General features: G+C 50.8%; 4 protein-coding genes and 1 long non-coding RNA gene across 7 annotated transcripts in view; all 5 read left to right on the top strand.

Moving 5' to 3' along the window:
* Nucleotides 1–1,778, top strand: part of ints3 (integrator complex subunit 3) — a 13,151-nt gene extending 11,373 nt beyond the window's left edge. For both annotated transcript variants that reach the window (XM_068567100.1, XM_068567101.1), the window contains exons 26-29: nt 554–654; nt 772–844; nt 967–1,120; nt 1,216–1,778. In XM_068567100.1, the coding sequence (XP_068423201.1) occupies nt 554–654; nt 772–844; nt 967–1,120; nt 1,216–1,293 (406 nt within the window). In that variant the 3' untranslated portion in view covers nt 1,294–1,778. The remainder of the gene's footprint in view (nt 1–553; nt 655–771; nt 845–966; nt 1,121–1,215) is intronic.
* A 459-nt stretch (nt 1,779–2,237) lies between these two features.
* LOC137779419 (uncharacterized) lies at nt 2,238–3,469 on the top strand. The gene is made up of 3 exons (XR_011077054.1): nt 2,238–2,425; nt 3,036–3,272; nt 3,366–3,469. It is a non-coding gene; the product is annotated as an uncharacterized lncRNA (long non-coding RNA).
* Nucleotides 3,470–3,541: 72 nt separating this feature from the next.
* gon4la (gon-4 like a) lies at nt 3,542–12,809 on the top strand. 2 transcript variants are annotated; one of them, XM_068567099.1, is made up of 25 exons: nt 3,542–3,631; nt 3,766–3,840; nt 4,609–4,659; nt 4,883–4,933; nt 5,678–5,773; nt 5,849–5,941; nt 6,101–6,262; nt 6,384–6,594; nt 6,712–6,813; nt 6,923–6,963; nt 7,477–7,586; nt 7,673–7,886; nt 7,996–8,082; nt 8,432–8,606; nt 8,755–8,905; nt 9,248–9,395; nt 9,479–9,595; nt 9,697–9,833; nt 10,227–10,680; nt 10,769–10,852; nt 10,924–11,121; nt 11,199–11,342; nt 11,483–11,709; nt 11,877–11,979; nt 12,055–12,809. In XM_068567099.1, the coding sequence occupies exons 2-25, from the start codon at nt 3,796–3,798 to the stop codon at nt 12,112–12,114; spliced, it is 3,261 nt and encodes a 1,086-aa protein (XP_068423200.1). In that variant the 5' UTR covers nt 3,542–3,631; nt 3,766–3,795; the 3' UTR covers nt 12,115–12,809. The 2 variants fall into 2 exon arrangements, with proteins under 2 accessions (XP_068423200.1, XP_068423199.1); XM_068567098.1 differs by having other exon boundaries at nt 9,697–10,680.
* A 461-nt stretch (nt 12,810–13,270) lies between these two features.
* Nucleotides 13,271–20,495, top strand: pdia8 (protein disulfide isomerase family A, member 8). Its single transcript, XM_068567111.1, has 13 exons — nt 13,271–13,587; nt 13,842–13,920; nt 14,410–14,527; nt 14,605–14,712; nt 15,187–15,316; nt 15,676–15,789; nt 16,476–16,601; nt 18,337–18,519; nt 18,606–18,714; nt 18,836–18,964; nt 19,071–19,150; nt 19,274–19,331; nt 19,892–20,495. Exons 1-13 carry the CDS (start codon nt 13,430–13,432, stop codon nt 19,979–19,981), a joined length of 1,482 nt encoding a protein of 493 aa, XP_068423212.1. The 5' UTR covers nt 13,271–13,429; the 3' UTR covers nt 19,982–20,495.
* A 459-nt stretch (nt 20,496–20,954) lies between these two features.
* cct3 (chaperonin containing TCP1, subunit 3 (gamma)) lies at nt 20,955–25,143 on the top strand. The gene is made up of 14 exons (XM_068567110.1): nt 20,955–21,070; nt 21,907–21,968; nt 22,079–22,129; nt 22,213–22,275; nt 22,359–22,455; nt 22,534–22,651; nt 22,922–23,108; nt 23,196–23,345; nt 23,496–23,628; nt 23,700–23,781; nt 23,870–24,050; nt 24,215–24,460; nt 24,746–24,877; nt 24,955–25,143. Exons 1-14 carry the CDS (start codon nt 21,043–21,045, stop codon nt 25,045–25,047), a joined length of 1,623 nt encoding a protein of 540 aa, XP_068423211.1. The 5' UTR covers nt 20,955–21,042; the 3' UTR covers nt 25,048–25,143.

Here is a 25,143-nt window from a genome sequence, read left to right on the forward strand (position 1 = left end):
AGGCAGGCAGGCAGGCAGACAGACAGACGGGCGGGCAGGCAGGCAGGCAGGCAGGCAGGCAGGCAGGCAGGCAGGCAGGCAGGCGGGCAGGCAGACAGACAGACGGGCAGACAGGCGGGCAGGCAGGCAGGCAGGCGGGCAGACAGGCGGGCAGACAGACAGACAGACAGACAGACAGGCAGACAGACAGACAGACAGACAGACAGACAGACAGACAGGCAGGCAGGCAGGCAGACAGACAGACAGACAGGCAGGCAGACAGGCAGGCAGGCAGACAGACGGGCAGACAGGCAGGCGGGCAGACAGGCAGACAGGCAGACAGACAGGCGGGCAGACAGACAGGCAGACAGGCAGACAGGCGGGCGGGCGGGCGGGCGGACACTGGAACTGGACAAGCTAGTCCTGGTCTCTGTGGTCTAGTCCTGGTCTCTGTGGTCTAGTCCTGGTCTCTGTGGTCTAGTCCTGGTCTCTGTGGTCTAGTCCTGGTCTCTGTGGTCTAGTCCTGGTCTCGGTGATCTAGTCCTGGTCTCGGTGATCTGCTCTCTGTCCTCAGTCTGCGGTCCTCCAGCAGTAAACTGGCTCAGCTGACCCTGGAACAGATCCTGGAACATATGGACAACCTGAGACTGAGTCTGAGCAACAGCAAGAACCACTGTGAGCGCACACACACACACACACACACACACACACATACACACACACACACACACACACACACACACACACACACACACACACACACACACACTGATTGATTGTGTGTGTTCTCAGTCTTCACTCAGACTCCGATTCTTCAGGCGCTGCAGCATGTTCAGGCCAGCTGTGATGAAGCTCACAAGATGAGGTACACACACACACACACACACACACACACACACACACACACACACACACACACACACACACACACAGACTCTCTTTCTCTCACACACACACACTCAGGTGTGATGACATCACTTCCTGCAGGTTCAGTGACCTGTTTGCTCTGGCGGAGGAGTACGAGGACTCACAGTCCAAACCCCCCAAGTCTCGCCGTAAAGCTCCCGCCTCCTCGCCGCGCTCCCGCAAAGGAGCGGCCCCGCCCACCAACGAAGAAGAGAGCGCCTCCAGCAGTGCCTCGGTACGTATACACACACCCACACACACACACACCAACGAAGAAGAGAGCGTTTTCAGCAGCCGGTCCGGGTTCTGACGCTCCGCTCTGTATTTCAGGAGGAGGAAGACTCCAAGCCAAAAGCGCCGAAGAGGAAGAGGAAGGGCTCGTCGGCCGTCGGCTCGGACAGCGACTGACAGATGCTTGACCAATCGGCGATGCTGGGAGAGGCCCCCCCTCTTGACCACACGCACTACCCGCCGTGAGGGGAGCGGGGCCCGGACACTGAGGCTGTTTCCACGGAGACCGGCGGGTCAAAGGTGTGGCGGTTCTCCCATGATGCACTTGGAGGAGGAAACCAGAAACTCTGGGAACCAACAAACTGCTTTTAATAATAATGATGATGATGATGATGATGATGATGATGAAACACAATGAAGAAGAGTCAGGTTGTTTGTGGGAACTTCTGTCCCCGCTTTTTTGTATTTTCTCCTTTTTTTTTGGAGGTGGGGGGCTTTGGACTCTTATTGTGGAGGATCAGGACTCTTATTGTGGAGGATCAGGACTCTTATTGTGGAGGATCAGGACTTCCTGCTGTTTTGAGCGGCTCCTTCCTGTTGTCTCCTCGTCTGTTTATCAAGTTTTGTTACATTTTATCAGAAGTAAAAACATAAAAACATCAGTTTGTTTGTGTCTATTACTTCCTGTTTACTGCCACTACTGTACTACACACGCTAGTGCACTGTGGGCGTGGCCTAGCTGGAGGGCGTGGTTAATGGTGGTCTGCAGGTTTCCTGCAGCTTCTGGTTCTGAGTCAGCTAGACTTTTACTTTATACTTTTATGACGTTTCATAAAACAAGTCAATAATTTTCCTACAATATTCTTTATGTATTTCTTTCTTTGCTGGGTTCTCTCTTTATTTCTTCATTCACACTTTGTATTACGTCATGGTCTAGATGTTATGACTACATTAATTCAAACAGCTGAGAGTGTGGGAGGGTGAGACACGATGTAAAGATGTCCCTTCATTGGTTGATGGCCATCTTTAACCCTTCAAGGTTGTTTAGTCCTGAACACCACGCGCCTCTTTGTTTACATCTGAAGAAGAGCCGCGCGACGCCGAATGTCACAGTTACGTAATGACGCAGAGTTACGTAATGACGATCTGCCGGATCGTTGTTGTGGCGGGTGAGCGTGTTTTTGCTGCTCATGACGGAACTTTAACCGAATTACAGCGACCGGTACCGGGCCGTGAGAGCGCGTTGGACCGGAAACCGAGCGCTTGGACCGGGTCACCTGCTCCTGTAGTCCTGTAGCCGGCTAGTTAGGTAGGAGAAACTGATCAAAACACGGTAACTACGAGCTAACGAGCTACCCGTGAAGAGCACACAAGCTACCTGTGAGGGGCAAACACGAGCTATCTGTGAGGAGCTGACACAAGCTAGCAGTTAGTATTTAGCACAAGCTACCCGTGAGGAGCTAACACAAGCTACCTGTGAGGAGCTAACACAAGCTAGCAGTTAGTATTTAGCACAAGCTACCCGTGAGGAGCTAACACAAGCTAGCAGTTAGTATTTAGCACAAGCTACCCGTGAGGAGCTAACACAAGCTACCTTTGAGAAGCTAAAGCCTGATTTATGCTGAATTATACTTCTGCAACTGCGGCTGGCCACGCAGTCGGATTGACGGACTCGCTTTGGTTTATAGTTCCCTGCGTTTTCCATACTGCAGACCAGCAGGTGGCGCAACGGCCGTAGAGTCGACCTGCACACCGACGTTCACCAATATCTCCCTCCAGGAATTCACCTCCATCTGCATGTCGGGTTTATTAAATGCTCATATTTGACCTCTTCAGCCAAACGTTCTTCAACGGGATCTCTGACCTCCAGTTCTGATGATGATGAGTGCTGTTAATGACATGACCCCATCTTTTCACAGGTCAGAGGTCATGTTTCTCCACAATGAGTGCTGTCCGCAAACGCCTCAGACCCCAGACCCCCAACCCGCCTCCGGACCGGAGCCTCAGACCGCCACGCCGTCCTCGACTCAGCTCCCATGATGTTTTGCTGCCTCCAGCTCCTGCAGGGGGGGGAGCTCAGGAGGAGGAAGAGGAGGAGGAAGAGTACCTGCTGGTGGAGGAAGACACAACTGACTCCAGCCTCATCATCACCATGGGTAACAAACACACACATGCATATACGTTTGTGTGTATACACACACATCCTACAGTGTCTGTAACCATCAGGTAAATGTCTTTCTCTCTCTCAGACGACAGGCAGGTGGAGGTGAAGACGGCAAGGAGGAGAGCGATGAGGAAGAGGAAGAAGAAGTTGGCAGTGGAGATAGAGGAGAGGGGCAGAGCCTCAGAGAGTGAGGAGGAGGAGGAGGAGGAGGAGGAGGAGGAGGAGGACGAGGAGGAGGAGGAGGAGGAGGCGGGGGCAGAGGTGGAGATTGACAGGCAGCTGGACCAATCACTGGAGACAAAGTCCAAACAACACAACCTGACCACCGTAAACGTGCGAAACATCCTCCACGTAAGTCATCCAATCAGAGCGCTTTATGATGGTTATCCAATCAGAGCGCATCATACATTTATTATCTTAAGCGGTAAGATCTTTGTTTGAGACGCGTCACTAAACAGAGAACACATCTGACCTTTAACCTACAGGAAGTGATCACCAACGAACATGTGGTGGCCATGATGAAAGCTGCCATCAACGAGACGGAGGCCGTCCCTGCCTTTGTGAGTCCCTTAGTCTGCCGTCCAATTAGAGTCAGAATCAGAATCAGAAACTTTTTTATTGCCACGTGAGTAGGTACAAATGAGGAATTTGTCCTGGCGGAAGGTGAATCACAACAACAACAACAACAACAACAGCAACAGAGAACATTTAACTATACAAGAGAAAGTATAAAATAAAATTTGGATGAACAAGTAATAAGTACAATGTAAGTAAATAAGTAAGGTGCAGTAAATATGCAGTAAATAATTAGCAATGCTAAGGTGACGGGTAAAGTGGCGAGTGACTATGAATGTGTGAAGGGATGTGCAGGGGAGAGAAGGGAGACAAGGGGGACAAGGGAAGGTCCTGGGGGAGACAGAGTCAGTCAGTGGACCTGGTTCTGTTGATGAGCCCGACTGCTGCTGGGTAGAAACTGTTAGTGTGGCTGGAGGTCCTGGTCCTGATGGACCTCAGCCTCCTGCCAGAGGGAAGGGACTCCAACAGGTGGTGTCCAGGGTCAGAGGGGTCGGCCTCAATCTTCCCGCCCGCTTCAAGGTCCTGGAAGCAAACAGGTCCTGGAGGGACGGCAGATTGCAGCCAATCACCTCTCGGCACAGCGGATGATGCGCTGCAGCCCGGCCTTGTCCTTGGCAGTGGCTGCAGCGTGCCAGACGGTGATGGAGGAGAGGATGGACTCAATGATGGAGGAGCAGAGGATGGACTCAATGAGTGCACGGTTTGGCCTCATTTAAATAATCATCCTCTGTTTATGTTTCTATTTTATCCAGGAGCCCAAAATGACTCGATCCAAGTTCAAAGAGGTCGTGGAGAAAGGAGTGGTGAGACACGTCTCTGTGTCTAACTGTCTGTCTCTGTGTCTCTCTGTCTAACTGTCTGTCTGTCTAACTGTCTGTCTGTCTCTGTGTCTCTCTGTCTGTCTCTGTGTCTCTCTGTCTAACTGTCTGTCTGTGTAACTGTCTGTCTGTCTGTCTGTTTGTCTGTCTGTCTCTGTGTCTAACTGTCTGTCTGTCTAACTGTGTCTGTGCCCGTCTTGTCTCTCAGGTGATTCCAGCCTGGAACATTTCTCCCATCAAGAAGACTGACGTCAACAAGGTGAAGCTCAAAACAGTTTGATGGAAACGAACAAGAACTTTAGAAAGCTTTAGAAAGTTCAGCGTTTATAAACGGCACACTTTACGATTAAATAATACCACTATTGTGACGAAATTCACCAGCTCATTGCCGTTAGCTGCTAACGGTAGCTAGCTCAGTGCCATCAGCTGGCTAACATTAGTTAGCTCAGTGCCATGAGCTGGCTAACATTAGTTAGCTCAGTGCCATGAGCTGGCTAACGTTAGTTAGCTCAGTGCCATCAGCTGGCTAACATTAGTTAGCTCAGTGCCATCAGCTGGCTAACATTAGTTAGCTCAGTGCCATCAGCTGGCTAACATTAGTTAGCTCAGTGCCGTTAGCTCAGTGCCATCAGCTGGCTAACATTAGTTAGCTCAGTGCCGTTAGCTCAGTGCCATCAGCTGGCTAACATTAGTTAGCTCAGTGCCATCAGCTGGCTAACATTAGTTAGCTCAGTGCCATCAGCTGGCTAACATTAGTTAGCTCAGTGCCGTTAGCTCAGTGCCATCAGCTGGCTAACATTAGTTAGCTCAGTGCCATCAGCTGGCTAACATTAGTCAGCTCAGTGCCATCAGCTGGCTAACATTAGTTAGCTCAGTGCCATCAGCTGGCTAGCATTAGTTAGCTCAGTGCCATGAGCTGGCTAACGTTAGCTAGCTCAGTGCTATTAGCTGGGTCCAGCTCACCTGGCGGGGAGGTTCTCACCTCCAGCTCTCCTGTCTTCAGGCTCCTCAGTTTGTGGACATCCCTCTGGCTGAGGAAGACTCCTCTGATGAGGAGTACCATCCTGATGAGGAAGACGAGGACGAGACGGCTGAAGATGTGAGGCCCTGCTGTGATTGGCTACAGTCCAGGTTAACGCAGAGGGTTGGTTATTGATTATGGATGCATGTGTAGACGTTCCAGGAGAGCGACATGGAGAGCTCAGCTTCGTCTCCCAGGGGGAGTCGACTGAACCGAGTGGATGAGGACAGCTGCAGCCCCTGGCAGGTAATTCTACTTCCTGTGATGTCATACTAACACCTGTCCTTGCCAACTAACATGTATCCTCGGTAAGCCCCGCCCCTCTCTGTTGTGGTTGGTGGAACTCTGGTCACGTGACAACACACCATGGGTGAAACCATAACCGGTGTCCCCGCCTCTCTTCAGGCCTCCCGGAGCCGCTCCAGACATTTGAGGGCGGCGTCTGCCTCAATGGGACCGCCCCCTCCCCCCAAAGCCCCGCCCCCCAGAGCAGTGCCCGACTGCACCTTCCTGGAGGAGCTGCATGCTGTGGAGGAGGAGCTGGCTGTGTGCATAGAGCCCTACCAGGTACTGGACATACTGGTTAGGGACCAGTACGTAGAGCTTTAGAATAATATGTTGTTGATGTGTAGAATTGGTTATTGATTACTGGTCACTGGTTATTAAGTACTGGTTACTGGTCCGTCAGCCTCTGCCTGAGTCGGAGGAGGCCGTGGGTCTGATGGCGTACCGGACTCGGTCCAAGCGCCCGCTACGCGACGTGCCACTCGGACAGCTGGAGGCGGAGCTCCGAGCTCCTGACATCACACCTGACATGTACAAGTTTAGCTCCGCCCACGAGGACAGGGACTGGACCGATTGGCTGAGAGGCCTGATGACGTCAGACATGGAAAATGAAGGTGTGTGTGTGTGTGTGTGTGTGTGTGTGTGTGTGTGTGTGTGTGTGTGTGTGTGTGTGTGTGTGTGTGTGTGTGTGTGTGTGTGAGAGACTGACTGACCTCTCTGTGTCTCTCCAGAGGAGTGTGATGATGAAGACGATCCAGAGTACAACTTTTTGGCAGACACCGATGAACCCGATGTGGAGGATTACCGTGACGACAAGGCTGTCCGCATCACCAGTCAGTGACAGACACACACACACACGCACACAATTGAAGTGAGGGCTTTGAGTCTCATCGTTACAGAAGTTCTTGGATTCATTTTCTCTGACGTCTGTTTGTCCTGCAGAGAAGGAGGTGAACGAGCTGATGGAGGAGCTGTTTGAGACGGTGAGTCTCCTCCGAGTAAGGACCAGTAGAGCTTTAGAACCAGTAGGTGGAGCTTTAGAACCAGTAGGTGGAGCTTTAGAACCGGTAGGTGGAGCTTTAGAACCAGTAGGTGGAGCTTTAGAACCGGTAGGTGGAGCTTTAGAACCGGTAGGTGGAGCTTTAGAACCGGTAGGTGGAGTTTACGGGCCAGTAGGTGGAGCTTTAGAACCAGTAGGTGGAGCTTACGGGCCAGTAGGTAAAGCTTACGGGCCAGTAGGTAAAGCTTACGGGCCAGTAGGTAAAGCTTACGGGCCAGTAGGTAAAGCTTACGGGCCAGTAGGTGGAGCTTTAGAACCGGTAGGTGGAGCTTTAGAACCGGTAGGTGGAGCTTTAGAACCGGTAGGTAAAGCTTACGGGCCAGTAGGTGGAGCTTTATTCGTTCTAGCGGTCGAGCTCTGGGACAGGAGTTGATAACCAATCAGCAGGGAGATGAAGATCATGTGACTACAAACTAAAGTCTTCCTCACACTTCAGCTGAAAGAAGACCTCGCGGGACAGGAAGTAGAAGATGAAGGCCACGAGGAAGAGGAGGAGCCACAGGAGGAGTCTGTTCAGATACACACACCTCAGGAGCAGCTCAGCACGTACGTACCACACACACACACACACACACACAGACACTCCTACAGGCACACACACAGACACACACTGACCCTCTGCGTCCTCACAGGGGCCCGGGCGGCGAGGAGGAGGAGGAGTCGGGCGTAAAGCTGCGTGCGGTGAAGCTGCGTACGGTGAAGCAGCAGATGGCGTTCCTCAGGAGCAGGCGGCAGCTCGGCCTGCACACACACACACACACGCCTTCCAGCACGCACACACACACAGAGGACACATTGCAGCTGAGCCGCCAGCAGAGGAGCCGCCTACAGCAGCAGCTGCAGCAGGTACTGTGTACAAGTACACACTAATGTGTACTTTATATACTGACTGTGTACAAATACACACTGTCTTTGTGTACAAGTACATATTAATGTGTACTACTTTTTCTCTCAGCACGTCCAGCTGCTGACTCAGATCCACCTGTTGAGTTCACCTGTGGTTAAACTGCAGAGTGAAGCCGAGACCAGCAGACAGTTCCTGGTAACACACCTCTCTCTCTCTCTCTCTCTCTCTCTCTCTCTCTCTCTCTCTCTCTCTCTCTCTCTCTCTCTCTCTCTCTCTCTCTCTCTCTCTCTCTCTCTATATATATATATATATATATATATATATATATATATATAGATATATAGATATATAGATATAGATATATATATAGATATAGATATATATATATAGATATATATATATATATATAGATATATATATATATAGATATATATATATATATAGATATAGATATATATAGATATATATATATAGATATATATAGATATATATATAAGCACACACACACACATCCCTACATACCTCTCATCATTACCTCACTCAGGTGGAGCTGCAGCTGCTGGCCCAGAGAGGCGAGTTGCTGATGTCTTCAGGTCCTGGTTTCTGCAGCGTCTTCAGAGCCTCCAACCTCCAGGGGGCGCTGCAGCTGCTGGAGGAGCTGAGGCAGACCCCCATCCGCTTCCAGCAGCAGAACCACCCCCCAGACTCCAGAGGACACAGTGAGTTCACCTGGAGCAGGTCCCTGTAGGGCCGGGCCCCGTAGAGCAGGTCCTCATTGGGCAGGTCCATGAACGTGTGTGTGTGTGTGTGTGTGTGTGTGTGTGTGTGTGTGTGTGTGTGTGTGTGTGTGTGTGTGTGTGTGTGTAGTGCGGTGCTTCCCCGTCCTACCGGCTGAACTCTCCTGGCTCTTCGCCACCCGTCCGGTCTTCCTCTACCCAGAACTACTGCCCTCTGCCAGCCTAGACCCAGACCTGTACTGCCCCCGCAGGACGGCTGCCTTCACTGCAGCAGAGGACTGGTACAGATACACACACACATACACACACACACACACATACACATACAGATACATACACACATACAGATACACACACACACACATACATGAATACATACACACACACACACACACACACATACATGAATACATACACACACACACACAGACATGAATACACACACACACACACATACATGAATACACACACACATACATGAATACACACACACATACATGAATACACACACACACATGAATACACACATACATGAATACATACACACACAAATACTCATACAGATATACACAGACACACACAGTGAGTGACAGCTGTATGTGTTTGTGTGTGTGTGTGTGCAGCCTCCTGGTTCTTGGCCTCAGGAACATGGAGGGGTCATGTGACCCCACAAAGCTGGTGTCTCAGTTCCTGCTGAGGAAGACTCTGGTCCAGGTCCGCCGGAGAATTCTGCAGTGCTGCAGACCCGGTTCCCCCGACAACATCGTCAAGGTAGCGCTCACAGCTGCTGGTCTCTCCAGGTCTTGATCTCTGTGTCCTCATGTGACCTCTATGTCCTCATGTGACCGCTGCAGGCCTTCAGATATCAGCGGGTGCTGAGGCCAATGCTGGTCTCCTGCCGGCCGGTGGCCCCGGCAGAGCGGCGCCCCCCGGTGGAGCGAGAGGAGGCGGCGATGCCCCTGTGGTTGCTGGTGCGTCACTTCCTGTTAATCTTTCATATTAAGAGTCTGGATTGTGTTACTTGTGCTGCTTCATGGCAGAACTTCTAAATAAATGAAGTCTCCCCTCACAGAGGAGCCTTCCTGCCATTTACACCAGCATCCAGGACTATAACGGGCCCTCTGGCTCCGCCTCCAGGGCCCCGCCCCCTTGTCACCTGACCCTCCTCCGCTCTCCCTCAGACACCTACAGCTTCCCTCCAGGCACCAGGTACCCGCCCCGCCTCCCCAAACACCTGGACTTCAGACGCATCGGCTTTGTGCTGCAGCAGCCCCGCCTCTGTGCTCCCTCTGACTCCTCCCCCCTTCATGACTCCTCCCCCTGTGCTCCCTCTGACTCCTCCCTCCTCCATGACTCTTTCCCCTGTGCCGTCCGTGACCCCTCCCTCCTCCATGACTCCTCCCCCCATGATCCCTCTGACTCCTCCCTCCTCCATGACTCCTCCCCCCATGTTCCCCCTGACCCCTCCCTCCTCCATGACTCCTCCCCCCATGTTCCCCCTGACTCCTCCCTCCTCCATGACTCCTCCCCCCATGTTCTCCCTGACTCCTACTCCCTCCATGACTCCTCCCCCCATGCTGCTTGTAACTCCTTCCCTGACAGACAGTTAGGCTCCGCCCCTCCCCGAGTGCTCCACCTCCTCCTGAGCAGGACCGACGCCCCCGCTGACATCGTCATAGCCTCGGCCGTCTCCATGACGATTAGAGAGCGAATCAGACTGCACCATCGGACCCTCGCCGGCCTGAGGAGGAAGTCGGGAAAAATGGGCGGGGCGGAAGCGAGGTGGAGCGCCGAAGAGGCTGAAACTCCTCCTGAAGGCCAGGGGGCAGTGCTGGAGGGAGATGATGTCATCAGGACAAATGAGGAAGAGGAGGAGAGCGAGGTCTTCCTGGTCCTCTCTGAATCTTCACTGAGCTCAACAGGAAGCGATGCCGGCATCAACCCCGAGGAGGCGGAGCCAGAGAGGGAACGGGAAGTGACGTTAACGCCACGCACAGCTGATGATGATGATGACGATGGAGAGATGTCTTTAGACGAGTCCTTCCTCCTGCTGCAGGTCTGAAGCATGTAGGTTCATACTTTAAACAGGAAAGTCCATCCAACTCATTTTGTGTGTGTGTGTGTGTGTGTGTGTGTGTGTGTAGGAGGCCTCAGAGGATGAAGGAGATGAAGACGATCAGAGGCCGACTGAGGATGAAGAGGCGTTTGCTGAAGATTATCTGCTCAGGGTGAACTACATTTTACTGTGTGTGTCCTGTTTTCTGTGTGTATGTGTGTTAACTTCCTATTTCCTGTGCAGGTGTGTGATGCGGCACAGGTGTGTCCGGGTGTCTCAGAGCAGCTGCTACAGGAGTTGGACCGGTGCTCCTCGTCTTCCTCCTCTTCCTCGGTGGATCATCTGTTTCGAGGTCTGACCCGTGTTCTGCGTCCGTGGCCTCAGCTGCTCAGAGACTTCGCCGCTTTCCTGAATCGCCAGCAGGCTCGACGTTGTGGGCTGGTGGGTGACCTTACTGTGACATCACTGTGACATCACCGTGACGTCACAGCATTCTTCTTCTGTGGTCTGTTCCTCAGCTGACGGAGCAGCAGATGTTCCAACGCAGCCGTCGGTTTCTGAGGCGACTGCAGCGGAGCCTGGGAGAAGGCTCCTCCCCCTTCCAGCAGGTGGTGTCAGTGCTGCAGGGAAGCCCAACCCCCCCACCTGAGGACATGGTGAAGGTAAATGATGATAGTGATGATGACTTTGTGTGTGTGTGTGTGTGTGTGTGTGTGTGTGTGTGTGTGTGTGTGTGTGTGTGTGTGTGTGTGTGTGTGTGTGGATGAACTCGCAACTCTAAACTCCGCCCCTCTGCCCTCAGATCTCGTCTCTGCTTAGACACCACTCCGACCTGCACAAGGAATTCTGGGACTTCTTCCAGCAACTTCACGACTCAGAGACGGCCTTCAAGTCCCAGAATCCTCCTCTCCGCCGCAGCAGGAAGAAAGTCAAGCACCGGGCGTCAAAGGGGGCGGAGTCGGAGCGACCGGTCGGCGCCAAAAACATTTCGTTGACGTCGTCGGGAGAGAAAGTGGTAGTGTGGACGCGGTGAGAACCAATCATCATAATTAATACAGACGAGTTATTGATCAAAAGGATAACATCATGCCATCACGGTTAGCATCTGTAGCTTAGCATCGCTAACAATGTGTAGCGGGCAGAAACAGATGAAGAGACAAGAGTGCATCCCGCTGACCTTTGACCTCTCTGTGTAGCGAGGCGGACCGTGCCATCTTGACGGCCTGTCAGCAGAGAGGAGCCAATCGGAAGACTTTCAGGCAGGTCTCCGCCCAGCTGGGGAACAAGACGGCCCGCCAGGTGAGAGGGGGTGGGGCTTCAGCGTCCAGGTGTCATGTAGACCTTCACATGCTGACTTAATCTTGGTTCCTCCAGGTGGGCCTTCGTTTCTCAGACCTGATGAAGCTGTTCCACAAGTCCACTTCCTGTTCCTGAGAGGGCCGGCCAATCAGCAGACATGACGCAGCCTTGGACTGACATAGTGCAGATGTCTGGACCAAAAGACCCGTCCTTTATCTATAATCCACCATTATTTATCTTGAGGCAGGGGCGGAGTCACTGTGAGGACAGGGTGTGGCCTCAGGAGGCGGAGTCACTGAGGACAGGGTGTGGCCTCAGGAGGTGGAGTCACTGAGGACAGGGTGTGGCCTCAGGAGGCAGAGTCACTGAGGACAGGGTGTGGCCTCAGGAGGCGGAGTCACTGAGGACAGGGTGTGGCCTCAGTGAGTCAGGGGGTAGAGTCACTGAGGACAGAAAGAGAACTTTCAAACTAAAAATTCACTTTCTCTAAAGTTTTATTTTGATTAAATACCTTTTTTTGTTGAAGAAAACAACAAAGATTTAAAACCACTAATATTTCTGGTTTAGTCTTCCCATGATGCACCAGGGTTGAACGGCCTGAACAATCCCATGATGCCTAGCGGCCGTAGAGGACATAATGAAGGACGTGGTGTCGTTGGTTCTGACAAGGTTTCTACATATTAATTCATATTGAATGTGAATGAATGCCTCAATAAAACATTGTTATATGTTTCAATGTGATGGAATTCATTCATAACCAGTTGTCACCAGCAATGAGAAGAAAACGAAACTTTCATCTGTACTTGTTGAATAAAAACAAATAGATACTTTTTTATTGATTTATTTCAACCGTTTAACAGAACAAGTCATCTTTACATGTTTATTTGTTCTCATTTCTATGGTCTTTCTTTTATATTTATCTTTTATATCTAGCTCTTGTATATATAAACAAGTACGAAGCACAGAATCCAGCGTCAAATTCCATGAGTGTGAAAATGTACATGGCCAATAAAGCTGATTCTGGTTTCTAATGTTGGCTTGTCAGCTTACTTTAAAAAAATGTTTTAATGTTTAATTTTACAGGATGTTAATATTTGCTATTTAATATATTTAGTAATTTTGCATTAAAAAGCATAAAGGTTGTCCAGAAAGAATGTGCTAATGTCTAGAATCGCGTGATTTATTAGCCTTCAGAGGGCTCTGTGACTGACATCTGACCGGACCAATGAGACGGCTGCGTGACGTCACCTCGAACTGCTGGAGACCAATCAGAGAGCGTCCTTCCGGTGTTTAGATTGAACGCGGTGTCTTGTTGTTTGTCCCTCCTGGCTTGTTGTTTGCTGTTTGCTTTGTCAACATCACGCGTCTCTTATTGTGGAATCCGTGACCGGAAGCGCGAGTTGCGTCTCCCCGGTAAGGCGCATGACGTCACTCACCGTCTCTCTCCAACATGGCGGCCCGCCTCCTTCTCGCCGCGACGCTCGCGCTGTGGTCTGGTTTTCCCGCCACGGTGTCCTCGCGCAGAGACGTGCTCGAGCTCGGCGACGCGGACTTTGATTACCTAGCAACGGAGCACGAGACCATGCTGGTGAAGTTCTACGCGCCATGGTAACGGCCTCCAGCGGATAACCATGGTAACGGCTATTGTCTTGTGACGTGTCCTAACCTCCTTTCCTTGTTCCCTTTCATTCCTGTCTCCTTTACTTGCTTCCTTTCCTTCCTGTGTTACCTCACCTTATCCCTCCTTTCCTTCCTTTCCCTCCTTCCTCCCTCCCTCCCTCTCCCCTTGCCTTCACTCCTCTCCCTCCCTTCCTCCCTCATCATCCCTTCCCTATCTCCTTCTTTCCTTTCCTTCCTCTCAGGTGTGGTCATTGTAAAAAGTTGGCTCCAGAGTTTGAGAAAGCAGCAACCAGACTGAAGGGAACCGTGCAGCTCGCCAAGGTAACGCCGCCATCTTCACCAGTCTCTCTCTCCTGTCTCACCTGTCTCTCTCCTGTCCCACCTGTCTCTCTCTCCTGTCCCACCAGTCTCTCTCTCCTGTCTCACCTGTCTCTCTCCTGTCCCACCTGTCTCTCTCTCCTGTCCCACCTGTCTCTCTTCTATCTCACCTGTCTCACCTGTCTCTCTCCTGTCTCACCAGTCTCTCTCTCCTGTCTCACCTGTCTCTCTCCTGTCCCACCTGTCTCTCTCTCCTGTCCCACCTGTCTCTCTTCTATCTCACCTGTCTCACCTGTCTCTCTCCTGTCTCACCAGTCTCTCTCTCCTGTCTCACCTGTCTCTCTCCTGTCTCACCTGTCTGACCTGTCTCTCTCCTGTCTCTCTTCTATCTCTCCTGTCTCACCAGTCTCTCTTCTATCTCACGTGTCTCTCTCCTGTCTCACCTGTCTCTCTTCTATCTCACCTGTCTCTCACCTGTCTCACCTGTCTCAGGTGGACTGTACAGCTCACTCAGAGACCTGTGGGCGCTTCGGGGTGTCAGGTTATCCGACCCTGAAGATCTTCAGGAACGGAAAAGACTCGGCCCCTTACGACGGACCTCGCAGTGCAGGTAAAACCAACACACACACACACACACACACACACACACACACATCTCTTGAAATGGTTTGTTGTGTGTGTGTCCAGATGGGATCCATCACTACATGAAGAAGCAGACCGGACCGGACTCGGTTCTCCTGCAGACTGAAGAAGACCTCCAGACCTTCACCAGCCACTATGATGCCAGTGTCGTAGGTTGGTCAGTTGGTCACATGATGTTCCCTTCCTTAGCACAGCACAGCATAGCATAGCACAGCATAGCACAGCACAGCACAGCATAGCATAGCATAGCACAGCATAGCATAGCATAGCATAGCACAGCACAGCACAGAATAGCACAGCACAGCACAGCACAGCATAGCACAGCATAGCATAGCACAGCATAGCACAGCATAGCACAGCACAGCACAGCACAGCATAGCACAGCATAGCATAGCACAGCATAGCACAGCATAGCACAGCATAGCATAGCATAGCATAGCACAGCACAGCACAGAATAGCACAGCACAGCACAGCACAGCATAGCACAGCATAGCATAGCACAGCATAGCACAGCATAGCATAGCATAGCACGGCACAGCATAGCACAGCATAGCACGGCACAGCACAGCACAGCACAGCGTCCTGCCGGTGCTGTCTCTGACCTGCTGAGGGTCTCTGGCTCTCAGGTGTGTTCTCAGGTGCAGACGGCTCTCGGCTGCCAGAGTTCCTGAGAGCTGCCGCTCTGCTGAGGGAGCAGTTCAGGTTCGCTCACAGCGCAGAGCTGCAGCCGGGCCGCAAGTACGGAGTCACCTCTGAGTGAGTACGGAGCCAGGAGTACTCTGATACAGTACTCTGATACTATGTTACTCTGATACAGTACTCTGATACTATGTTACTCTGATACAGTACTCTGATACTATGTTACTCTGATACCTTACTCTGATACTATGTTACTCTGATACCTTACTCTGATACTATGTTACTCTGATACAGTACTCTGATACTATGTTACTCTGATACAGTACTCTGATACCTTACTCTGATACTATGTTACTCTGATACAGTACTCTGATACTCTGCCTGGTTCATCTGTTACTATGGGACCATGTTACTCGTTACTGTGTCATGTGACTTCCTGTCACATGACAGCTTGTGTTGTGCCTCGTGTCTTTCAGGAGTGTGTTGCTCTTCAGACCTCCCAGACTGTCCAATAAGTTTGAGGACAGCGTCGTGGTCTTTAAAGACTTCCTGACCATCGGCTCTCTGAGGCGCTTCATCAGAGACAACATGTGAGACTCTTTCCTCCATCACGCTCTGCCAGAGCAGGAAGACCTGTCTCTCTCTCTGTCTGTCTCTCTCTCTCTGCCTGTCTGTCTCTCTCTACCTGCCTGTCTGTCTCTGTCTCTCTCTCTGTCTGTCTCTCTGTTGCGATGACCGAGTGGCAAATTCAAAATAAACGCACTCTGGACAGACTGGAGTTGAGTTGCAACATCATTCTTTTTTTTATTATCCTCTTCACAAACAAATTAGGCTCCTTTTAAACACCCCTTTGTGACTAATTGGCCCAGACCATCTTCCAATAGGGCCGTCTCACCACCCAAAAATATGTGCTCTAAACATTTATGTTATTGTGATAACCCCGAAAATAACCCTACTAACTTTACTAACATTTAAACCCGGCATAACTAACATAACTTAAAACCCTTCTCATTTACGTCAACCAACCCAACAGTAAAACCTTGTCACTTCCCCCCTTCCTTTTTCCGCCACTTGGTCCCACCCAGAACTATACGTGGGTGCCTAGGCCTTGCAGTGACGACCCGTCGTCACACTCTCTCTCTGCCTGTCTCTCTCTGTCTGTCTCTCTCTACCTGCCTGTCTGTCTCTGTCTCTCTCTGTCTGTCTCTCTCTCTGCCTGTCTCTCTGCCTGTCTGTCTCTCTCTACCTGTCTCTCTCTCTCCCTGTGTGTCTGTAGATCTGGTCTGTGTCCTCACATGACTGTGGAGAACAGAGATCGGCTGAGAGGTCGTGACCTGCTGACGGCGTACTACGACCTGGACTACCATCACAACATCCGAGGGTCCAACTACTGGAGGAACAGGTAACACACATGTACAGGTAACACACACATGTACAGGTAACACACATGTACAGGTAACACACATGTACAGGTAACACACATGTACAGGTAACACACATGTACAGGTAACACACATGTACAGGTAACACACATGTACAGGTAACACACACATGTACAGGTAACACACATGTACAGGTAACACACATGTACAGGTAACACACACATGTACAGGTAACACACATGTACAGGTAACACACATGTACAGGTAACACACATGTACAGGTAACACACATGTACAGGTAACACACACATGTACAGGTAACACACATGTACAGGTAACACACATGTACAGGTAACACACACATGTACAGGTAACACACATGTACAGGTAACACACACATGTACAGGTAACACACATGTACAGATAACACACATGTACAGGTAACACACATGTACAGGTAACACACACATGTACAGGTAACACACACATGTACAGGTAACACACATGTACAGGTAACACACATGTACAGGTAACACACACATGTACAGGTAACACACACATGTACAGGTAACACACATGTACAGGTAACACACATGTACAGGTAACACACACATGTACAGGTAACACACATGTACAGGTAACACACATGTACAGGTAACACACACATGTACAGGTAACACACATGTACAGGTAACACACATGTACAGGTAACACACATGTACAGGTAACACACATGTACAGGTAACACACACATGTACAGGTAACACACATGTACAGGTAACACACATGTACAGGTAACACACACATGTACAGGTAACACACATGTACAGGTAACACACACATGTACAGGTAACACACATGTACAGATAACACACATGTACAGGTAACACACATGTACAGGTAACACACACATGTACAGGTAACACACACATGTACAGGTAACACACATGTACAGGTAACACACATGTACAGGTAACACACACATGTACAGGTAACACACACATGTACAGGTAACACACATGTACAGGTAACACACATGTACAGGTAACACACACATGTACAGGTAACACACACACGTACAGGTAACACACATGTACAGGTAACACACACATGTACAGGTAACACACATGTACAGGTAACACACACATGTACAGGTAACACACATGTACAGGTAACACACACATGTACAGGTAACACACACATGTACAGGTAACACACACATGTACTGGTAACACACACATGTACTGGTAACACACACATGTACAGGTAACACACATGTACAGGTAACACACATGTACAGGTAACACACACATGTACAGGTAACACACACATGTACAGGTAACACACACATGTACAGGTAACACACACATGTACAGGTAACACACATGTACAGGTAACACACACATGTACAGGTAACACACATGTACAGGTAACACACACATGTACTGGTAACACACACATGTACAGGTAACACACATGTACAGGTAACACACACATGTACAGGTAACACACATGTACAGGTAACACACACATGTACAGGTAACACACACATGTACTGGTAACACACACATGTACAGGTAACACACATGTACAGGTAACACACACATGTACAGGTAACACACACATGTACAGGTAACACACACATGTACAGGTAACACACATGTACAGGTAACACACACATGTACAGGTAACACACATGTACAGGTAACACACACAGTGCGTGGTACCTGAGCCCTGGACCGTGTGTCTGAACAGGGTGATGAAGATAGTGTCTACGTTTTCTGGGCGGAGCCTGACATTCTCTGTAGCCAATAAGAAAGACTTCCTGTCTGAGCTGGAGGACGAGTTCGGCCTCGGGACCTCAGACGGGGGCGAGCTGCCCTTCATCACCATCCGGACCCAACTGGGCCACAAGTACACCATGAGGGAGGAGTTCACGTACGTAACCGGGCCCACCAGGCTGCAGTGATGATGAGGAGGGAGCCAATGAGGGCGCAGCATGCTGACGGTGTGTCTGCTTTCAGGCGGGACGGCCGGTCCCTGCAGAGGTTCATAGAAGATTACTTCGCAGGTCGCCTCAAGCGCTACATCAAGTCTGAGCCGGTGCCCGAGAGGAACGCTGCCGCCGTCAAGGTGAGAGAGCGACCTCCACCCTGACACGGCCCGCCTCCGTCAGGCCGCCAGCCAATGGGAGAAGAGAGATTTTTAACTCTGACTCTTTGACCCTCGACCTTTGACCTCTGTGGCGCCGCAGGTGGTTGTGGCCGAGTCCTTTGATGAGGTGGTGAACGACGGAGGGAAAGACGTGCTGATCCAGTTCTACTCTCAGTCCTGTTCCCACTGCAAGAAGCTGGAGCCGGTCTACAGAGAGCTGGCTGAGACGGTACGCCATATGACATGTATGAATATCCATAAATGATGACGTGTTGCTGCGCTCATGTGTTCACACTGAAACTGAGTGTCTCCTGTCTCCTGTCTCCTTTCCTCAGCTGTCCTCTGATCCAAACATCGTCATCGCCAAGATGAACGCCGCCGACAACGACGTCCCGCTAGGATACGACGTCCAGGGGTGAGACCAGGTTTACACAGGACCAGGTCTACATCCTGGTCTCTACAGGGATCAGGTCTACAGGGATCAGGTCTACATTCTGGTCTCTACAGGGATCAGGTCTACATTCTGGTCTCTCTGCAGGTTTCCAACCATTTATTTTGCTCCAGTGGGGAAGAAGGACGAGCCCATCAGATATGAGGTGGACACACACACACACACACACACGCGCGCGTTGAAATGGTCCATGTTTCGTGTGTGTTACTTGTTGACTTGTCGGTCCATCAGATTGAAAATCAAAAAAGCAAAAACTATTTAAAAACAGTAATAAAGCTCAAACGATGTAATCCAACAAAGGACTTGTTCCAGTCGTGGCTGCTTTGGTTGAATCCTCCCAAGAGTTCCAACCTAAAGTATTGAGCAGCCTGCACTGTTCTGCTGCTGGTGCATTCTGGGACTTGCAGTTTTTTAGGCAAAGTCAAGCAAGGTGATCTGATGAGGAACTGAAATAAACTTGAACAATGGCAAAATTGCTCTTCAATAGCTAGTAGGATGACTAGTCTCTCTCTCTCTCTCTCTCTCTCTCTCTCTCTCTCTCTCTCTCTCTCTCTCTCTCTCTCTCTCTCTCTCTCTCTCTCTCTCTCTCTCTCTCTCTCTCTCTCTCTCTCTCTCTCTCTCTCTCTCTCTCTCTCTCTCTCTCTCTCTCTCTCTCTCTCTCTCTCTCTCTCTCTCTCTCTCTCTCTCTCTCTCTCTCTCTCTCAGGGCGGGCGGGAGCTCAGAGACTTCCTGAAATTCCTGAAGACAGAGGCGAGCCACCGCCTGCTGATTGGCGGTTGGAAGACGGAGCTTTGAGGCTTCTGTCCAATCAGCCGGTCCGGACCTGAGACGGTCCAATCAGATTCCTCCGTCACCGTGATGTCGTGGTGACATCACCGGTCTGCCTGCTGAATGTTTGTTTTATTTGGGGATGTTTACGTGTTGACCATGGGGGGTGTTGAACGGCATTTTGGGAAACGTGATGGAGCATGACGAGTTCAGTCTTCATCGTTCTTCATCCACACAAACGTTTATATCAGCTGATTGTTTGTTGACTTTTAACAACGTCAATAAAACCTTCGTCTCTGATTCAATCTGTTGATTTAACCTAAATGTTGATGTGATGATGTCATCATGATTATTGATTTCATCATGTTTTATATAGTTATTGATTTCAGTTTTTTAATTTATTAATTGGTTTTTATTGTGTTTTGTATATTTATTGATTTCATTGTGTTTTATATATTTATTGATTTTATCATGTTTTATATAATTATTGATTTCATTGTTAAATGTATTTATTTATTTCATTGTGTATTGTTCAAATCTATGGAGCATTTTTTTCTAGAGTATTTAATAAATCTCTGATATTGATCAGTGTGTTTATTATTTCCTGTCATATTGAACTTCTCCAGAACTCATGTGGTGATGATGATGATGATGAATTCATTGAGATCCCAAACAATCGTATCAATGAAAAGTCAGTTAACCCTGAGACACGTCACTTTAATATGATGACAGTATTCCAGATACATTATGTAGAAATGTATTTTTATATCTCATAGATATACTGTAATATACAATATACTGTCATACTACATACACAATGCATACACATCAGGAACAATGGAGCTTTTTAACATTGGACAATTAAAGCTGATTCTGGAGTCTTATTGGTCTTCACTATAAAAGAGCGGAGCTTAGTTTGAACGCTTCCAGCTCATTGACTCAATTGGTGGACACGTCTGTCAGTCATCTCGATCCTCTCCGCTGGTTGGTTGGGATCGTGGTGGTGTTCCCGCCCTTGGCTCCTGAGACGTTCCTGCTCTCGAGCCTCCAGAACCTTCCAGGCCGACACTCCGCTGCTCTCCGTGAAGATGATGGGCCAGCAGGTCCTCGTGCTGAGTGAGTACCGAGTTGTCCGTCACACGCGAGCCGCTAACAGCGCGCGGCCGCCGAGGCGCCGGCACGCGGCGGGCAGTGGTCGGTAACCGGCAGAGCCGAGCGGCTGCGACACAAAGGCGGGGCCGGCTAGCATCACCGAGCTAACGGCTACACCCAGCGTGATGAGGTGCTATGCTAGCGGCTACACCCAGCGTGGTGCCGTGCTAAGCTAACGGCTATACCAGGCGTGGTGCTGTGCTATGTTAAGCTAGCGGCAACACCCGGTGTGGTGAGAAGCTATGCTAAGCTAACTCGTTATATCTGTTAGCCCAGTGACTCTGTTGATATTCTGCTGTATTTATCAGATAAATATGACTAATTACGTTAAGTCTGCTTTACGGCATCGTGCGGCCCATAAAGGAGGCTTTACGGCTGATGTTTAACGGTAACGTGGGTTTCCACGAGGCCGGATGTCTTCATGTGTTCTCCATGTCTCCGTCATGTCTTCATATCTTCTTCATGTCTCAGCGAGGGCACCATGATGGAGGTAACGGGGTTATCCCGGAGGGTAATAACTGACTCCACGGTGAGCCCGTTATTACTTTCCAGGGTAACCCCGTTAACTCCATCGTGGTGCTGCCTAGCTCTGATTCCGCTAAGCTAACGTTAGCATGCTGTCTGAGACCGTCGCCTGGTGTATTGAGCGGAACACGCCCTCATGCAGCTGCTTCTGAGGGCTCATCACGTGACCTATTGATCAGTTATTGGGGATCATCACGTGATAAATTGATGAGAAGAGCTCCGTGGTTCTCTCTTAGTCGCGGAGGTGTAATGTTCTACTTCCTGTTCCTCTGTAGATCAGAACATCAAGAGAGAATCAGGACGTAAAGTCCAGACCGGGAACATCAATGCTGCCAAGGTCAGTCCTAAAGTCACCCAGGGGGCGGGGCCTCTGGGGGCGGGGCCTCCGGGCATCTCTCTTGTAAGGTGTGGTAACATATAATAACTGTGTGTGTGTGTGTGTTCCAGACCATCGCCGATGTGATCAGAACCTGCCTCGGCCCTCGGGCCATGATGAAGGTAAGACCTCTCACGTGTCATTGATCAGTAATCAATAAGTTGTGTTCCAGTCTTTAATACTTCTCTACTGATTGTGTGTGTAGATGTTGCTGGACCCCATGGGGGGCATCGTGATGACCAATGATGGAAACGCCATCCTGAGAGAGGTGAGCTGTTACTACTGATACTGTTGTGTTATGGTTGCTGTTGTGTTATTGCCAGTGATTTAAACCTGTCTCCATGGCAACAGATTCAGGTTCAGCATCCTGCGGCCAAATCCATGATTGAGATCAGCCGCACACAAGACGAAGAGGTGGGAGACGGGACCACGTCTGTCATCATCCTGGGTGGGTTACTGGTACTAGTGATTGTACTACTGGTAGAAGTCCATGAGTCTAACTGTGTGTGTGTGTGTGTGTGTGTAGCTGGGGAGATGCTGTCTGTAGCAGAGCAGTTCCTGGAGCAGCAGATGCACCCCACGGTGGTGATCAGCGCCTACAGACAGGCTCTGGAGGACATGCTGGACACGCTGAAGGAGCTCAGGTACAAAGAAGCTCCAGGTCCTCCACTAGTGGGTTCCAGGCCCTCCACTAGTGGGTTCCAGGCCCTCCACTAGTGGGTTCCAGGCCCTCCACTAGTGGGTTCCAGGTCCTCCACTAGTGGGTTCCAGGCCCTCCACTAGTGGGTTCCAGGCCCTCCACTAGTGGGTTCCAGGCCCTCCACTAGTGGGTTCCAGGCCCTTCACTAATGGGTTCCAGGTCCTTCACTAATGGGTTCCAGGCCCCCTGCTTGACCTCTGCCCCTCCCCCTCAGCACTCCGGTGGACACAGCAGACCGCTCCATGATGCTAAAGATTCTGCACTCGGCCATCAACACCAAGGCGCTGAGCCGCTGGTCCCAGCTGGCCTGCAGCATCGCGCTGGACGCCGTGCGCACCGTGGAGCGCGAGGACAACGGCCGCAAGGAGATCGACATCAAGCAGTACGCCAAAGTGGAGAAGGTGGGACTTCCTGTCCAGCACTCTCCACACTTCCTGTTGTAACCACTGTTGTGTTCAGGAACCTCTTGTAACCACTGTTGTGTTCAGGTGCCGGGCGGCATCATCGAGGACTCGTGCGTGCTGAAGGGCGTCATGGTGAACAAAGATGTGACTCATCCCAGAATGAGACGCTCCATCAAAGAGCCGCGCATCATCCTGCTGGACTGCTCCCTAGAGTACAAGAAGGGCGAGAGCCAGGTGTGTGTGTGTGTGTGTGTGTGTGTGTGTGTGTGTGTGTGTGTGTGTGTGTGTGTGTGTGTGTGTGTGTGTGTGTGTGTGTGTGTGTGTGTGTGTGTGTGTGTGTGTGTGTGTGTGTGTGTTGTTCTTGACACGTTGTTATTTCTACAGACGGACATTGAGATCAGTAAGGAGGAGGACTTTGCCAGAATCCTGCAGATGGAGGAAGAGTACATCCAGCACATCTGTGAGGACGTCATCCGCCTGAAACCAGACCTAGTGTTCACTGAGAAGGGAGTCTCAGGTACACACACACACACACACACACACACACACACTCTCTTCAGGTTCTTGAGGGTCCTCTTCTGTTCTCAGATCTGGCTCAGCATTACCTGATGAAGGCCAACATCACCGCCATCCGCCGGGTGAGGAAGACCGACAACAACCGCATCGCCAGGTAACGCTCACCTGCAGCCAATCAGCTGTTGGCAGGCAGCAGCCAATCGGCTGTCGGCAGTGACATGACCAGTGCATCTCTCTCTCAGGGCGTGCGGGGCTCGTATCGCCAGCCGGACCGACGAGCTGCGTGAGGAAGACGTCGGTACCGGGGCCGGTCTGTTTGAAGTGAAGAAGATTGGCGATGAGTATTTCACCTTCGTCACTGAGTGCAAAGACCCCAAAGCCTGCACCATCCTGCTGAGAGGAGCCAGCAAGGAGATCCTGGCCGTGAGTCACCTCCACTGCTTTCATGTTGCGGTCACCTCCACTGCTTTCATGTTGCGGTCACCTCCACTGCTTTCATGTTGCGGTCACCTCCACTGCTTTCATCAGTTCGCTTGCATTCCCTTCATCGTGCTACACGTGACGCTTACGCTCTCTTCGTGTGACAGGAAGTGGAGCGTAACCTGCAGGACGCCATGCAGGTGTGTCGTAACGTGCTGCTGGAGCCCAGCCTGCTGCCGGGGGGCGGGGCCATAGAGATGGGCGTGTCCAAGCGGCTGATGGAGCGCTCCCGTTCGCTGACGGGCATCGAGCAGTGGCCGTACCGCGCGGTGGCCCAGGCCCTGGAGGTGCTGCCCCGCACGCTGATCCAGAACTGTGGGGCGTCCACCATCCGGGTGCTGACCTCGCTGAGGGTACGTGTGTCAGCTGTTTACCACGGCGACAAGCTGTTTACCATGGTAACGTGGTTTATGACGTCAGTCCTCTCTCAGGCTAAACACACCCAGGAGGACAGTGTGAACTGTGTATTGTGTGTATTAATGTGTGTGTTGTGGTCTCAGGCTAAACACACCCAGGAGGACAGTGTGAACTGTGTATTGTGTGTATTAATGTGTGTGTTGTGGTCTCAGGCTAAACACACCCAGGAGGACAGTGTGAACTGTGTATTGTGTGTATTAATGTGTGTGTTGTGGTCTCAGGCTAAACACACCCAGGAGGACAGTGTGAACTGGGGCGTGGACGGAGAGACCGGCTGTCTGAGTGACATGATGGCTCTGGGGATCTGGGAGCCGCTGGCTGTCAAGGCTCAGACCTACAAGACTGCTGTGGAGGTGAGGAAGAGGAGGAGGAAGGTGGCAATGTGGTGAATCTGGTGGCAGTACTGACCCGTCTGTCTTGTTCTGTACAGACGGCCATCTTGTTGCTGCGCATCGATGACATCGTCTCTGGTCACAAGAAGAAAGACAAAGACGGTCAGACGGGAGGACAAGGAGCCGAGTAGATCACACCGGAGCCACCGCTGTGTGTGTCTCTGTTGTGTCTCGGTGTGTGTGTGTGTGTAGACCAGATGACTCAATAAAACTCAGTTAGAAACTTG

This window comes from Clinocottus analis, unplaced genomic scaffold, assembly GCF_023055335.1.
Source record: "Clinocottus analis isolate CAN_PGR_092001 unplaced genomic scaffold, fCliAna1.0.p SCAF_77, whole genome shotgun sequence".
Classification (NCBI taxonomy): Eukaryota; Metazoa; Chordata; class Actinopteri; order Perciformes; family Cottidae; genus Clinocottus; species Clinocottus analis.